The sequence below is a fragment of the Egretta garzetta genome, unplaced genomic scaffold (assembly GCF_000687185.1).
Source record: "Egretta garzetta isolate BGI_Z169 unplaced genomic scaffold, ASM68718v1 scaffold163, whole genome shotgun sequence".
Classification (NCBI taxonomy): Eukaryota; Metazoa; Chordata; class Aves; order Pelecaniformes; family Ardeidae; genus Egretta; species Egretta garzetta.
The window spans coordinates 3,659,091-3,675,619 of record NW_009259308.1 but is presented as its reverse complement, the minus strand read 5'-3'; the positions used below and the strand labels follow the sequence as shown (position 1 = coordinate 3,675,619).

Genomic DNA, 16,529 nt, shown 5'->3' with positions numbered 1-16,529 from the left:
TCCCGGTGGCAGCGGTGGATGATATCCTGAAGGATGTGCTGGGGAGCTGCCTGAGGGAGCAGCCGTACGAGCCGGCCCGGTGCAGGGACATGGCGAAGGACATCGCTGAGGTATCGCTGCGCGCGAGGCACGAGGCGGCCATTTTGTACTCAGGCCTCGACGGGGTGTCAGGGAGGTGGCCATCAGAGCGGGGACGTCCCCAAATATAAATATCAAGTGTAAGACAAATGCTGGAGGAGGCCGTCAGGGTGCACCAAGGGTTGGTTTGAGATGGGTGCAGGCTTACTCGAGTTAGCGATGAGGTTTGTTTGAGCAGGGGTGGCTCTGGCCAAGCACACGATTCAGTAAAATCCCCATGCTCTGGTTGCCCTGTTCAGAAATACCATTAATAAGTTTAAGTATGTGTCAGACCTTTCTGAAATAGGCCAGTTACGGTAGCGGCTGAATTCTGCATGTGCAAGTTCCTTCTCGCTTAAATGCAGTCTTCCTTTCCTGCTGAGAACAGACTGTCCTGATCCTTTAGTCTTTCAGATTATTTGCCCCAGAAGAGCTCACTGGCATTAAAAAAGCAGCACTGTCTGCCCTTCCTTTGCCCCGTCTAATACGTGGGTAACTATGAACACGTATGGAGGAGAATATGGTATTCACGTACAGCAGCTCCTTACTAACATCTGTGCTTGCATTTCAGTAGCCCAGTGCCTATTTTCAGCAGACAGGAGTGTAGGTCCTCTTCTGAAACGACCACAGCAGCGTACATGCCACCTGTCCACGGGGCTGGGGGAGTTTGCAGTAGATGTTTCAAATGCTGCAGTTCAAAGATTGCCATCGGGGTTGTTGCAAGAGCTCTACGGTGCAATGCTTGCACCTGTCTGTCCCAGAAAACCAAATCTCTGAGCATCTCCTGTAAAGAGAGCTCACCACTTGTGTCTAAATGTGTTTTTCTCTTGCAGGTTATTAAAGCTCGGGTAAAAGACCTTCAGGTACCAAGGTACAAGATTGTTGTGGTGACCCATATTGGGCAGCTGAATGAGCAGAGCATGCAAATCGGAAGCAGGTGCCTGTGGGACCCTGTGAGCGATACGTTTTCGTCATATGTGTTCAAGAACACTTCACTGTTTGCTCTTGCAAATGTCTATGCTGTTTATTTTGAATGAGGTAGTTGAGTTTAACAGCAGGAGAAATGACCATTCAGCCTAACTTCCTGTATCTGTTGTTGAAACTGGTTGTGAAGGACCAAGGCAACTTTCACCTGTTTTGAAACGTGGTTACCGTAAGCCTTTCAGCAGTAAATGTAATAATTGTATTTCCCAGAGCTTTCTCTGGGAAGTGATTCTCTATGACGTGCTGCTTTGCAGCTGATTTTAGCAGCTTTCAGAAATGGGTATCACTGTAATACTTTTTTTCTCCCAGAATTTGCCCTCATTGTGATCCTCAAGTAGAAACCACATTTTTGGAAAGTAAAAGAAAAGCGTTTTAAAACCACCCCCATTAAATGGCATTTGTGGGCAGTTAAGTGCCTGCCAGGCCCTGTGGCCCCCAGCTCCATGAACACGCTGTGTTCCCTGTGCTGTGTCCCATCAAGCTGCAGTAGCTCTGTGCTACAAGTTACCCTGCCCTGCCTGGGGGATGGAGGGATCCCTTCAAACCTTCTTGCTGGCCCCAGAGATGCCCCAGGTGGGCTCTGCCGTGGGAGGGTGGCAGAGAGCAAAAGAGTCAGGAGCTTTGCTTGCCAGGGGCTTGGCCTGGCTGCCCCTATCTCTGAGCGAAGCCCTCAGTGCAGAAAAGGTGTCCTAGAGAAGGTGGCTAGTTCTGCTTGGAGAAGACTAGCTCAGCCCCATAGGGTTTGAAATCAGGTGAAAAATGTCTTTGAATTATATCATGTTTAGAGTATATAGATCTAACGTATCTGGGCCCACCCACCTAAAGGTGCTTGCGTTCAGAACAAAAAGTTGAATCTGGGTTCTCAGCTGATACCTGCCTATAGATAAGAGGGGAAATACAGCCCTCTGAGCTCAGAGGCGTATTCCCAATCTCCCTCCCTGCGTGCAAACTAACTGTCCGCTAGGTAGGACCTCAGGTAGACGCTCCTGGAAGCAGCTGGAATAGGAAATAAACCATGGCTACTGCCTGCCCAGGTCAGGGGCTGGTGCTGACTGGTCACAGGTCTCATCTGCAGCCGTTGCCCTGCTGTGGTGAGGGTCTGACTCACGGGCCTCGCGGCATGACGCGCTGCGCAGAGCTGTCTGCACTGCTGTCATTTTGTTCTGATGCCGAAGACAGACTTTTTGCTACCCATATTTCACAGCTGAAACCTGCTGTTGGATTTTCGTGAGAAAACAAGCATATAATAAATTGCTTATTTTATTACATTTTATGTGCAAAGCTGAAACTAGAACAGTGGTTAGATGGGAAGAGATATTTGTACTCATGACTAGAAGTTTAACTCTGAACGGCTGTAAACACTTTGTGGAACCCAGACAACCCAACCTGAACTGTCACTGCAGCCGTCTGCTGGTTTGCACTACAACATTTAACGTTCAGCCTTTACTCCCTAGTGTACCCCAAAGAATAAAGCTACAGTTAGAGAATACAACTGAAATAATTGTGGTTTATGTTGTGATTATTTTAATACACGAAAGCTGTGACATTGAACCTCGTCGGCATCTGCTGCGTTTTAGCACAGCGAGCTGATCTCTCTCTCGCTGCAGCCAATGCTGCAGCAGGTTGTGGTGAGCAACTTGGCTACTTCGCGCTTTTTTAGTGTAGACATTTTCCTGGTGTGTTGTAAGTCTCGCTCTGTCTCAGGCTTGATGTTGTGGATTTCTTCGCTGTAAGTCTCCAGCCTCTGGTCTGTGTACATCGAGGAGTCGGTATAACCATTGTTCTCTCGTGAGAAGGGCAGGGGATTTTCACTCTCTGTCATGTAAAAATCAGAAGTCATGGAATCATGAGTTGTTTATAATATTTATCTTTACTAGAAAGACAGACCAGCCAACAGCCAGGGAGCTGAAATTATTATCCTCTGCATTTCCAGTGTGAGCAACTGTGATGCACCAGATCACTGACTTCTCACTGGGGCAATGTTGAAATACATTTTGTGAGGTACACATTCTGTGATTAACATGATAAAAACACAGTAATTTTTGGATTTACATTGAGGGTTCTTTGTAGGAATAGTTGCCTTATCAGTCTTACACTGATGCATTTGCTTCGAAGGATAGAACTGTGATTTGATGCATCAGTGGCACTTGACCAGCATGTTAAGCTGGAACTGCTTGTGGGTTTCCTGAAATGCAGGTAACATGTTAAGGCATCAGATACCCCACAATTTTAAAGTTCCTGGATATTCCCACTTAAATTACGCTTGCAATTCATGTGCGTTTTAAATACCACAGTACAACTGGGCACTGCCTTGTGGAGTTTACAAAGGTACAGTACTTATCTTGCTGAGTTTAGCAGTGGGGCTTTTCTTCTCCTTTAAACAGACTCTCGGGTAGGGTGTTGCAGGTGGCATCACTTTTTATGTTTGTTTAAAGCTACTGCTACAATAGAATCCTCAGAAAGCCAGATGTTACTGCACCTGCCTCATTTATTTTCTTTCTTCCAGTTATTTTAACCTATTAAGAGTACAAATTTCTAGCAGTGCATGTCATGGCTGGATTTTCTGACTCTAAAAGTGTGCTAATATAAATATACACAACACCATGTGGAGATACTTAAATTGCAGAGTATATATTCAACGTATTTCAGTTATAACACTCTTAAGTTGTAATAAAGTTTCTGGTTTCTAGTGGGGAAAGCGGTGTGTCCTGCTGCAACAGTAAAAAACTTGCATTGACTGCAGCGAAGTTTCTCTCTGATATTTAAAATGTCATGGCATAGAGATTCTCAGTGATAGTCCTGGGCTTAACTCATGGTTCCTCAGGCTGACTTGGAAAATCTTGATCTAAATGTTTTTTATTTAGCAAACCCACATGCTAAGCTAAGCCAAGCCAAGCCAAGCCAAGCAAGCTGCAAGGAAACAAAAAACACGAAGTTGCACCACTTCTCTTGCTGTCTGAAAGCAAAGCCTGGGCTGTTCATGCCTGATGCACCTGTTTAGGGGAGCAGCCAGAAATCAAGGGCACAGCTCTGCCTTTAGGTGCAGCCTGCAGGTGATCTGGTTCTTATGAATCCCCTCAGATTCAGGTGCACCTTGTGGAGGGTGATAAGCCTGTAAGGCGTTAATTAGTACTTACCAAACAGGTAGGGATAATCAGTGAAGTGCCTTTTCCACCTAGAGCCACCGCAGGTGAAGATGATGGCTCTGATAAAGTCCCTCCCGCAGAGCTTCATCGTGTTTCCTTCACCTTTTCCTTCACAGGTGGCAATCAGGAGAGGGAGCAAGGTCAGGGCCAGGGCCAGCGCTATGCCCCTCATCCTGCAGACAGGGTGCTCCAGGGCTGGGTGTCGGCGGGGCAGGAGGGATCTGCGAGGAGGCTGAGGTAGGGAGTTCTGCTGGAGTCCTCTCCTTTATACTGATGGCCCGTCCGCTCCACTGAGTAGTGGCTCGCTCTGAGGATGACTTAATGTTTGCTAGAACCAAGTTAATCACTTGTTTCTCGTAATGTTTTAAGTGCTTTGGGATTTGCACTGGGATTTCAGTCAGGTATTAAAGACTTCTTAAGACTAGGTAACTGCTTTACTGTAGGAACACATGTGGTGTAACATTTGTGGGGTATGGGCTTGGATTGGTACTGTTAATGTTCTGCAAAAATGAAAGGGTGTTTATGACAGGATTTGAAGATAATGGGCTTTGTCTTTGTGTGTCTCCTGCACAGCTGTGCTACCGCAGCCCATTGCCCAGTTGTGCTTGTTAGCCCAGTTTAAGCAGCATCGGGTCTTTTTCTGTTGATGATCCCAAACTAAAAGGGAGTTAATGGCTTCCATTAACAGCTTCCAGTGATGCCTGCAGTTGTGTATCTCTTCGTGAGCCCTGCCTTGTTCTCTTGCTGAGCATCCCCTCGTCAAGCTGGCAGCTGCAGATGCTTCAGAGGAATCTGCCAGTGCCTGGCAGTCACTCACAAGAAAATCATGTACTGAGGGGGGTTTGTGGCAAGTGTAGGTATCTGAGCCTGGGAATGCCCCGCTATGATTCCTAGTGTGCTACCTGACAGGATGTGACCTGGCAGGGCACAGAGCATTTGAGCACAGTGAACTTACTTTTACAAACTGTACAGAGCAGCGTAGCTGTTGACAGCTTGTGCCCTTGGGTATTTCCCTTGCAGATACCTGGATGCAGTGGAGTAGCTCCGCTGCAGCTGCACAGCTCACATGTCCCTGCAGTGAGGCCTCTGGTTGTGGCCCTCGTCCAACAAGGCATAGAAAAGAGACGGAGATGGCTCTAAACAAAGCACAGAATAGCTACAGGTCGGCATCCTGGCTGTCCTTTCCATTTTGATAATATCTGAAAGACAGAAGTTGGTTCGCTGAAGCAGCGTGGAGCAGTGTTACTGTGCTCTGGGACCAGAGGCTAGCAGATTGGTTATGCTACCATGGACATTTGTTGGCTGCAGCTGCTGTGTCTATAAAAAACTCTTGCAATAAAACGCCTTAGGGAGAAAATTTGTCAATTATGAGGTCAGAAATTCCATGTTTGAGAACAAAATACATGAGGAACTTTGGAGATCTTTAGCACTTCCTAGCACCACAAGTGTTCTCCAGCACCATAATGTTGCAGTTAATTAGTTTACACGATGTGCAGGGTGAATTACGATGTGTTACAGCCTTGACAGAAAGCTCATTTTTTGCCAGTAGCACCAGTAAGTAAACAGTCATGACCACCGATGGAAAAATATATGGTGTATTTTGTTCAGATTTGTAATAATGATTAACACATGATTCACCTTTAATGGGTGTCTTTCTTTGGGATGCGCAAAGATTAATTTTATGTGAAGGATAAGCTTGCATGTTCACTTGTAAAATGTGCAGAACACAGAAGGAAGTGAATGTTAATGCATCACAAATGATCTTTAACTTCAGTGATGTGTTTAAATGTTGGACATTTATTGTCAGGCTAATGAGAGAGCCTGAACATTCTGTATCTATAAAATAGATGTCTTGCTACATAATGCTTTTGAGATCAGTTGGCAGGCAGAGTGTTTTACTGCCAAGCTCGTGTATCGCCTGGCTCCTATGATGGAGATCCCTGCTGCACTGATCAGGCAGTAGGGCTATAGCCTAGATCATCTTCTTAATTAATTAATTACTCATCTATAGAGGTGCTCATTATGTTCTGTGAGCAGCCAGTCTCTGAAAACCCTGTAAGATACCATGGTCCAGCTGGTGGCTCACTGGGTGCTTTTCTTGTGTTTCTTCTGATCTGCCCTCAAAAAAGACAGCCTAGGCAGCCAAATGCTGCCTGCTTCCAACCAGCAATGCAGGCCTGAGCAAGCGTTGCTGACAGCTTTTGGCTCTCCAGATGCTGGGGTGGGCTAGGAGGGGTGGTGAGATCTCAGAAAAACACGTATCTGGCTTCCAGAGCTGCAAAAGTCAATCCTTCCTCTAGGAACGCACTGTTACTGCGTGAATTTAAACTGCAATTTTACATCATCCTAATTTGTCAGGGGTTGAAAAAGTTGGTTTCTACTTTTGCCTGGTGTGGGATGGTCTGCAGCTCGCAGGACCACCTGATGCCACTGAAAGCTCAGCTTTCATCCACAGTGGTGGTTGGTTTATGGGATGACAGGCAAGACGGATCTGATGAAAAGTCTACTTGCTTACTGTACAATTTCACAGGAAGATAGAGACTGCATCTGGCAAGGCCTTAGGCTGTATTATGGAGTGGTCTATACAGGAGGTGATTTTGGCATTTTTGCTTTTTGAGTAACCTAAGGAGAAAAGACCTTGGAGGAAAAAAACAAGGAGAAAAGACTACGGAGACCTTTCTATTACCTTATCTGTATTATAGGGAAGGCCATCTGTGTATTAATACTGTTTGTGTAATGAGGGGGACTTCCAGAGGAAAATGTAGAGCATTTGAAAGAAGCTTCCACCCAGAATGGTTTCAAAGAGAAATTTTAATGATTCAAAAAGAATAGATGGTTTATGTGAATACTATAGTAAGTCTTTCTTGCTCTTTACTAACTGAGAAGTGGTATCATTTCGCTACTGTTAAATAGCTACAGCAGGACCAATTACGTCATGTAAAGTATCAACCTGTAAAACAAGAGGGGAAAAAAAGAGCTGTATGACAGTGTAATTGCAGTATAAGACATGCAGTGATCCAAAATTCCTATTTACAAACTGAGAATGGGATTGCTTGTGCAGTGAGCATCTAGAAAGCAGGCTAGGGTAGTTTGTGCTATGTCAGCTGATTCTTCTTTGGAACTCTGTTAATACTGTGCTTACCTCTAAGAGTGCTCCTTGAAAATAACACTTTCTGGCAGGCCTGTTTGGATTGCATCCATAGCATAATACTTAGCAGCGTACAAACATGTATCTTGTTTATAAAGGAAATTAATTTTCAAGATGATACTTGTATGGTAGCTTTACTTAGATGTGAATAATTATCTTCCTTTAGTACAGACCCTGTTGTGCTGAGCCTTGGACATACCTAAGCCTAGAGCCTAGGAAGACCTTGCTGTTATCAGGAAAGGGAGTGAAAGGCATAGATGATGCTGGAAAGCAGGGCTCACTCTGTCTAATGAGGCTCTGTGACTCAGTGACCAGTTATGCCATATGCCCAAAGTCTGTGAAATTAAGCACTGGTATTTTTAGTCCTGTTCCGGTGACATACCCAGAAAATTATCCCTATACTCTTTTTAATTGAAGAACTTTTTTGCTCAGAGGACTTGGGCTGCTTCGTGGTGACTTGTAGAAAAAAAACAACCCACTGATTTTATTTTCTAAGTTTGACAACAGTGGCCTCACTTTTAGTTTTTTTTTGCTCTGTGGTTTACAGCACGTGGCAAATAAGGCTGGTAATTACCAGAATTTCTAAATGCAGTGCTGACAATTGTGAATTATTAATGCTTAATACCCTAGGAATGAAGGTTAGATTAACATCAGCATTTTCATTCTCTCCAGCTTAAGTTTAGTGTTTTGCACCATGTAACTCAGAAGGGATTTTAAAAAGTACCGGTCCCACCTTACAAATTGGGAACCCAAGTCCCATAAGGCACAGCTACTTGCTTGAAGTTGAAAGGACAAAGGGAGCAGTGCAGTTCGGGGCTGTGGGCCACCTGCAGATAGATCCTGGAGGAGGGATCTACCCAGTGCTAGTGTACCCAGGGTGGCATCAGGATTTTGTACCATGTACCATGGGGCTTTCATATAAATTAGCACTATTTTATAGTGCTATAAATTAGCAAAAGTGAAGAGAAGGGATTCACAGTTGACATCAGTCAGTTTTTATACTACTGCTGATGCGGAATCTATGCAATGGTATGTTTGGAAAGGAACCTAGTTGTAAGGCAAGTCAGATTCTCACATGTCATGTAGGACAGAAAAGCCCTCGCTAGGATAAGTAGTGGCTTTTAAAGGAGCAAAGGCAATATACAGAACCAGAGGGCTAATGGGTTTGCTGACACCAACAAAGTGAGACTATCTTGTTGGTGGCCAGGAGAGGGCACGTCCTTCCTGCCTTGTAAGCAGGTAAGGGCATTCTGCCAAATGGTCACCTGCAGACTGCATTTAGAGGAAGCTCCATTTTCCTGCCCTTGCCCCTAATGTCCCTCTCAAATCCAGCTGTGGTGAACCTCTGGATTTGCAATCAAGTGAAACCTCAAGTTCGACATTGATTTAACTGTTCCTGAAGTTTCTAGTCGTACAGCGTGCAGAAGAGCAGGAACCACCTCAGGTTTTGATCTGGTTATGAATTCTCTCTGATTCCACCTATTTCAATAATTATTAGCTAGATCTCTAACAGAAACCTCTTTCTGAGGAATGAAGTACCAGACAGGCATGCGGGCCTCTGAGGACCACCACCTTTTCCTAGTGAATCATACCTTATTACTGTTGGGAGCAGCCAGGTTCTGCAGCTCAAACACGCTGACTTCTCCTTTATTGCCTCCTACAAGAAGGCAGTCGGTGTTCTTAGCAAAGAGTACAGATGTGAATTTCACTCTTGGGTTGGCAGAGGAAGAGATCACGGGGTTCAGGCTGCAACCCAGAAGAGGCAAGAATTGATAGGTAACATTGCATTCGCCTGAGTGCACTATCATGTAAAGTCTGGCAGTAATGTACGCCTGATAAATGTTGCATGTTTTACTTTTTATGTCCTAGATTGATTCAAAAAAACTATGAAATGAGGCAGTGTTTTGTTTTGTCTCTACCAGAATAAAAATCCTATTAACAAAGATATCCTGGCTGCCTAAAATCTGTCTGTTGCCTAATGGGGGGGTGGGGGAGGGTGGGATGGTGAATATTTTTATTCTATGAATAATTTGCTTTTTGCTAGTGCAAGATATGGCGGGCCTCCTGCTCCACTGCCATCATTAATACTAAATAGTACAGACCAGCAGTACAAGGCCACAGATTAACTAACCTGCATATGAGATGTGCACCTACTTTACAGTAGTGGGAAAATGAGAGGTATCTGAACTGCTGACTGTCTTATCTTTATATAAAATGTCCGAAGTAGCTCAGTTTTGTTGTTTTTCCTTTTAACTATAGAAGCGGTAGAATCTGATTTATGCAGCAAAAAAGGAGTTTTACCCTTTATCAGTTCCACAAGGCATCTAGCTCCTCCTCTTATAATCACAATTCTCTGGTAACTACCATCTGCTTTTACAGAATGAGTATTTCAAAATGCAATACTTTCAATAACCAAGCAAGCGGCATGGAGCTGTCACGATTTGATAACAATACCGATTAGGCAATAATGTGTAGCCTTTGCGCCATGAAGTTTCAGAATCTTCTTTGAGAAAAGTAATTACTTACATGCTGACACTAAGATCCCAAATTTCTACTCTGCTTTCATTTGCTGCTGCAAATATGAAGGCTGATTTTGGAGACCACATAATGTCATGAACAAAAGCAGAGGCGGAACTGAAAGTTAAAATGGGTGTCTGGGAAGCCTGGTGCCATAAAATAATGCTCCAGTCTGCAGAACAGCTTAGGAACATGTCAGTGCTGAATGGATTCCAAGCAACTTTGTACACAGGACCCTTGGTGTTTGGGAAGAAACAAAAGAGAACTTTGTGTTATTACAGAGCTAACGGCCTCACAGGATGGTTTTTAATAGTGACCTGACTGTCCTCTGACCTTAAAAGCAAAACCAGCATTGTGTTATGCATAGCCATGGGAAATTAGGATGCAGCAGATGTGATAAGATGGGAGACATCTTAGGAATAAAAAGCATTCAGCTGATTCTGTCCCTTCACCGCTTGTTAGGAGGAGCTGATGCTGAAAGGCAGCTTCGTGGATGAAGCAAAGACTTTCAAAAAAAAAAAAAAAAAGAGGTGCTGTTAAAGTTCTGCCGTCTTTCCCTCAGAGGTAGGACTGTTTAACTGTGGTTTGCAGGACAATCAGATTACTTAAAATAAAGCTGGAACTAACACTTTAAAACAGTTTATGGTACAAGTTTTAATAAATTACTTTTAAAAAAAATCCCTATAGTGTAGAAGGTAATCCTGTAAGACTGTGATGCTTTATGCTATGCCAATTAATTTCTAATATAAGGACTTCTGTTGCAGATGTTTTGTGTAGTAAATATAAGCAAAGAAACTATTACATTTGTAAACTTAACTGAACAGCTTCTCTGTCATTACTTTTCCTATGTGTCACTCACCTTATGGCCTCTGTATGTCTCCAGAAACTGCTCGCTGCATGAACAAGAACACTTGTGGATATGACCCTCTTCTGTTCCAACTAGATAAAAATTAGTATCCTGAAAGAAAGGTAAATGTAGCCCAAGTTCCATTAACCTATTTATCACTCATCCAAAAATATATAAAGGACTGGATGAGTTTGGCAGTGACGGTCCTCTGAAGAGCTAAGGTGGAGTTGCGAGGATGTTGTGTTGGGCTGCTTGCATGTGTGCTGCAGAGGTGTATGTGCAGTAGATATAGCTGTGCCAGAATGTATCAGGTGTGCTATGTGTGTTCTCCATCTATGCAGAACATGTGCTGTGATTTTTGACTCCTGCAAATCTCGGACATTCTGCAATCCACCTGGGCAAAGGCATGAATTCCTCAAATGCTGAGGACAAAATATTCAACTGGATAAAGAGGAGAAGCACAGACCTCTAAGTCCTAGACTAGATAGAGATATTCAGCAGTCAAATTGTCACTGATTTGACCAACACACAGAGGAAAGCTATCCTAGGATCTGGCCCAAAGCAAATGTGAGTAACATGGCTGAAATTATATAGGCGCTCACAAACAGGGATTACTTGCTTGGTTTACCATATAATCCATTTTGGATAAAACTGTTATTAGCTAAGAAGCAATTTGTTTCAGAGCTAAATATGCTTTAAATACCAGTGCCAAGTCCCAGGCCAGTGCATACTGAAGTAGCTCCAGCTGAGGATCTCACCCCAGCTGCATAGTTTTCCTGGATAATACTTTAGCCAGGATGGACTTTCTGAGCCTACCTTTGGATGGAAGTCGAAGCACATTCCAGCTGCCTGTTGAGATATCAGAGCTTCACTTTTCTTTTCTTTCTCACCTGGTAATTTCTTCTTCTCACTTTCTGTTCGCTTTATTTTCATCAGATCTGTGCAGATGGCAAGAGTTTTTGTCAAACAGGTGTGTGACAGTGCTATGAATAACTGGTAGTTCTTTGGAATGCTCAGCAGCTCTTAAATATTTTGTGTATGATAACTGGTATAAAGAATGTCACCTGATAAATGAAGCAATTGCAATTTTAGGTATTATCCCTCTGCAGAAAAGCTGCAGGGGAAAATGCTTACCAGTGCAATCTAGTCTTTTCTGTATAAACCACTCAGTTATTCGGCCATCTGCTGAGATACAGATTAATCTCTCTTTTCTGCCATCTCCTGTTGCATCTCTGTCCTGTTCCACCCACCTCAGTTGCCATACAGGACCTGTATGTTTATTTGAGGATTCACTGGGACAAAAGATGCACACAATAAATCATATATGAACAAAGACAAGACAATATATTTGAAAAATAATTAACCTTCCACTTTGCAACGAACGTCAAGGCTTATGACAGAAATGTTTAGCTTTTCTTAAAAAAAAAAAAAATCTGAACATTGGCTGTTTTCTCCAGGAAATTTTTTGTTTTATCAAAGTTGTTTGATATTTAGTTTCGGGGCACTGTTTATGTGCTGACACACCTTTCATTGACACCTGAGTCATGAAATCAGTCTGCACCTTGTAGGAGAGTGCCCTAGACCTGGGGAGCTGCCCTTAGGGCAAATGTCTCCCTGATAACACCACCCCCACCCCCATTTTCTTCTTATTCCTGCTTATCCTTCACCTATTCTGATGTTCTCTCAATTTTTGGTAGGTGGAATCAGTGAGAAAACACCAAAAGCTACCACTGGTCTCCCAGAAGGATTTATTATCTGGGGCGGGATTGTCCTAGTTAGTACACGGAGTATAAAATGATAAATGGTGGTTAACTTGTGGCATCCTCTTACAAAGTCAGAGCATAGTACTCATTTGTTTCACCCTTCTAATGTGGGGAACTTGCTTTGTACGCACAGCAACAGCACAGTTTCATACCCAAATAAGGACCAGTCATTAAAGTAATGTAAGAATTTATCAGCCAAAAAAATAGAGAATGATGTCAGTGCAGAGGGAGAATGGCAGTGTCTGAGGATTTGGCTGTATCGGTGTGACTAGGTGGATGGGAAAAGTCTGGCTGGCCCACTCTGGTCCTTCCAGGTATTTATGCACTATCATAAATGTTTGTGTCTGCAGTTTTGCTCCAGAAACTTCTAGTATTTGGGAGTATTGAGTGTTTATGTAGGCATTTCCCATCAAAACTGGAAGATACTGACAGAAGTTAGAAATGAAAAAATTGTGCAACATCCCTAAGCATTCACAAGCCTTATCTATCAAGACTGTTTCTATTTCCTCAGCTTCTCTTACTTGTTATTTGCTAAGACATGACCAAGGTGGAGGAGACAGGAAATCACAGCCTTACCCGCTGTCCAGAAGTGCGGTGTCAGTACAACTCCGTACGTTATAGATTGCGACAGAACCATTGTACATTCCAACTGCTAAAAGATTTGGGCTTGCCATAGAAAAATCCAAAGCAGTAACACCATGCTCACACCGGAAAATACGCTCTGGCCACTGACCAGTAGAAAAATACAAGAATGTTTTAAGTTAGTTTCTTAATTTACTTCTGTCTTCTCAACACTGGATACTAAATTGCTAGGCTCTGCTGGAAAATTCAAGTGACCATAGTGACTACTTCTATACAGAAATTAGGTACTATGTTCTAAGTGGCTCAGTTTATTTCTTGCTGCAACTGATAAAATTAGGAAAAAATAAAGACTATGCAGAAATGACACTGTAAAATAAGTTAGAGGGGCCTACTCCAAACCAAATACCTAAAAATAAGTTCCCTGATTCAGCTATGTGAGTACAGTGTGGGGATTTTGTTTGTTTGATTTGGTTTTTTTCTTTTTAAAACAAACTTGGCATTTTGGAAAATTTCTCCAGTTTTTTTTTTCTATCTTGCAAAGTAAAGGTAAGTACCTTTCCCATTATAGAAACTTAGCTGAAGATGAAATGCAATGTAATATACTTCAGGTAATCTGTAAACTGCTATTTTCATATCATTTCTCTATGTAACCAAAGAACTGATTCAGCTCTGTTACAAGATTAAATCCTTAAAGTCACTGCACTGAGCTCTTGAAATGGGAAACACTAGAGTGTTAGTCTGCAAAGAACCGTATTTCAGCGTGCATGCCAGACCTTATTTCTTGATCTTACACACTTGAGGACTATGGTGACATCAGGGAATCACAAGAGCATTTGATTGTTGTTGACGTGATAAATGTGCATCAAAGACTTGACTCTGCGTGATTTAAATCAGTCTAATGCATAATTTTGGGGAAGTGAAGTTTGTCAACTGAATGAAACTGAAGTTGTGTAATTTGACAGCAATCAGGTAATTTTTACTGTGTCACTTTGTAACCGAGATTTCCAAGATATTTTTTTAAAAAGTGGCTAGTTTAAAAAGGTTCACTTTTCAGATGGATATGCAAAGACGGGTTACATCTATTAAACCTACTGTCTTTTTGACTGTAATATGAGAAGTTAGCTTAGATAATTAAATATAATTATATACTTTCTATTTTTTCCTTCAGCCTAATGGAATTTCATGGCACAACAGAAAATGGATTGGAAAGGATAATCATTAAATTTAAAATACAGATGTTCTCTATAGTGAGAGTTTAGAATTATTGAACAAATGGTCTGTAGATTTTGAAAAACAAAAGGTAAACGGACTTATTTTTACATTTGCTGTGCTCAAGACTTTTCCAGTCTAAAAAATAATTTCTACACACCTGGGTCTACCCACAGTAGTAACGAAACAGGTTTACAGTCTTGGGTAGGTCACCCTAGGGATTGGAAATGGGATACAGAGATCTGCATTGCTAAGTTGCCTAGCATAGGCTGGTACTACCTGAGAGTTGTAGCCATCTGTTAGTTGTTTGGTGGCCTGTGCGCAATGAGTCTAGTTCCTGTGAACAGATGTCCATGTTACCAAACCACCAGCACGGTCAACACCTCTGTTGGAAGTGTCAATTGAGAAGACGGACAGGCACAGAAACTAAACTGCTTCCTAGAGGCACTTTCTTTGGGCCAAGAATTAAGCACATTGCTAGGTACTGCAGTCAGAATCAATTTTCCAGAAATGTGGGGTCTGGGCTAGCAAATTCAACATTACTAGCTAGGTCTTGCTTTTTGAAGCAGGAAGACGGAAATAAATAAAACAGAAATAGTATAGCAGAAAAATGCATTGAAGACACAGAAAACAAACTGGCTGCTCGTTACCATGGGGTTCTTCAATGACCAACAGCAAGCCAAGCCTTTCTTCTGGTCTTTAAAATCAAATGCTCCATAACCAACAGCTAAAAGATCCTAAAAGCACAGATTAACAGATATATCTCAGTTTAACTTGAAGTTCAGTTCTATATTTTTAAAAGGCAACTTTCTGATAACAGTGACTCTCAGTGCAAAGTCTGGAAAAATAATATTTATGTCATATGCAAATAGAATAACACACAAGAACAGAATTTCAGAATTTTTTGAATATTGGAAACTGGTTCAACTAAAAGTGCATTCATAGGCACTATCATTTGTGTTTACAATTCCTCCTTCCCTGGCCATCATAAAAATATGTCCCTTTACATTAGTCTATAACCATATTTTAATGGAATACTTAATACTTCTACTTTTTTTCTCTGTGTTAGCTGTAAAAGGAGCTTTAGTGACCACCTCAAACTCCTAGCTTTTAGCTCTCTACAGTGGGTCCAATGAATTCCATTCATTCCTTTCCATAAGTAGAAGTAAGAAACAGCAGCAAGACTTAGTCTTCAACTCCATTAGTTTTTTTTCCTACACACAACAAGTAGTTTGTGAAACTAACACTCTAAAAGTAGGTATTTGTTTGCTCTATAATTCTAAGACTGAAGTCTATAAATGTGTCCAACTTTATAATATCTGGGGATCTGGTGTACTAAGAGTATGAAATTATCTTTATTGTATTTTTTTTTTTTCCTTGGGGCAATCTTACTGATTTTATGTTTCTCATCCTCACCTGCTTTTTACCTTCCTTCCATTCATTATTTTTGTTGTGGCCATAAGAGAGGTCTGTTGGAAAAACTGAGCCTTACATTACTCTGAAAGTAGAGATGTCTGAGTCATTCTCAGCTCCACTGAAACTGAATTAAATAAACTTGGGCCAGCTGCTTAGAAATCTGTGCCTGTTATTAAGCATCTTAAAGTTTGATGAATGCTGCTTTCTTGGGAGACTACTGTTAGAAGCAAAGATGTGGTATCTAAATTCTCATGAATAAACTCTATCAATGGTGATAAAGTTTAGTGGTAAGGGTTTAAATTTCAACTTCCAATTCTATAACAGACCAAGTCTATTATTTTAACATTGTTGTTCAGGTGACCATCCATGGTAAACTGGACCAATTAAATTAAATTCTGGACCAATTCAAGCTGCTGTGATACATTTGTAGGAAAAGCCTAGCACAGCTGCCTAGCCTGTAGAATAATGTAGCAATATTGCTACATGGAAGGGCAAAATAGAGAGAGTGGAATGCAGAGACAACCTACCTGACTGTAGGGATGAATCTGTCTCTCTGAGATCCCTCCCAACAAAGTACATCAAAATCGGGAGTTTGTTTGTTTACACCAACAATTGCTTATACCATATTAGATTAAGCGATTTGTTAACTCACTGGGTTTACTTTGCTCCAAGCCATACTGCTCACACTGTGACCATTAGTTACATCGCATATATATGACCACAGCCATTCCAATTTGGGAGGTAGAATTTCTTCTGGGGTTTTATGTGGATCGGACAGAATTGATGGGTCAGTAAATGCT

General features: G+C 42.0%; 3 protein-coding genes across 3 annotated transcripts in view; 1 reads left to right on the top strand and 2 right to left on the bottom strand.

Moving 5' to 3' along the window:
* Positions 1-2: 2 nt before the first annotated feature.
* Positions 3-1,323, top strand: TCTEX1D1 (Tctex1 domain containing 1; the record flags this gene model as incomplete). The annotated part of the gene is made up of 2 exons (XM_009636159.2): positions 3-110; positions 951-1,323. Coding segments are annotated over 2 exons (312 nt in total), but the record flags the coding sequence as incomplete, so codon positions are not given.
* A 1,351-nt stretch (positions 1,324-2,674) lies between these two features.
* INSL5 (insulin like 5) lies at positions 2,675-4,419 on the bottom strand. Its single transcript, XM_009636213.1, has 2 exons — positions 4,239-4,419; positions 2,675-2,916 (listed from the first exon to the last, which is right to left on the bottom strand). Exons 1-2 carry the CDS (start codon positions 4,417-4,419, stop codon positions 2,675-2,677), a joined length of 423 nt encoding a protein of 140 aa, XP_009634508.1.
* Positions 4,420-7,152: 2,733 nt separating this feature from the next.
* DNAI4 (dynein axonemal intermediate chain 4) overlaps positions 7,153-16,529 on the bottom strand; it is a 19,651-nt gene continuing 10,274 nt past the window's right edge. The window contains 9 exon segments of the mRNA XM_035891747.1: positions 7,153-7,197; positions 8,988-9,141; positions 9,922-10,148; positions 10,772-10,870; positions 11,576-11,697; positions 11,894-12,051; positions 13,099-13,250; positions 14,964-15,050; positions 16,382-16,527. Of these exon segments, the coding sequence (XP_035747640.1) occupies positions 7,153-7,197; positions 8,988-9,141; positions 9,922-10,148; positions 10,772-10,870; positions 11,576-11,697; positions 11,894-12,051; positions 13,099-13,250; positions 14,964-15,050; positions 16,382-16,527 (1,190 nt within the window).

What these genes read in the sequence shown, in the direction of transcription:
- INSL5 (XM_009636213.1), bottom strand. Translation starts at nt 4,419, where the DNA reads ATGAGGGGCATAGCGCTGGCCCTGGCCCTGACCTTGCTCCCTCTCCTG. An exon ending in TGATTATCCCTACCTGTTTG is followed by an intron (nt 2,917 to 4,238) that starts GTAAGTACTAAT and finishes TTTACATGACAG; the next exon opens with AGAGTGAAAATCCCCTGCCC.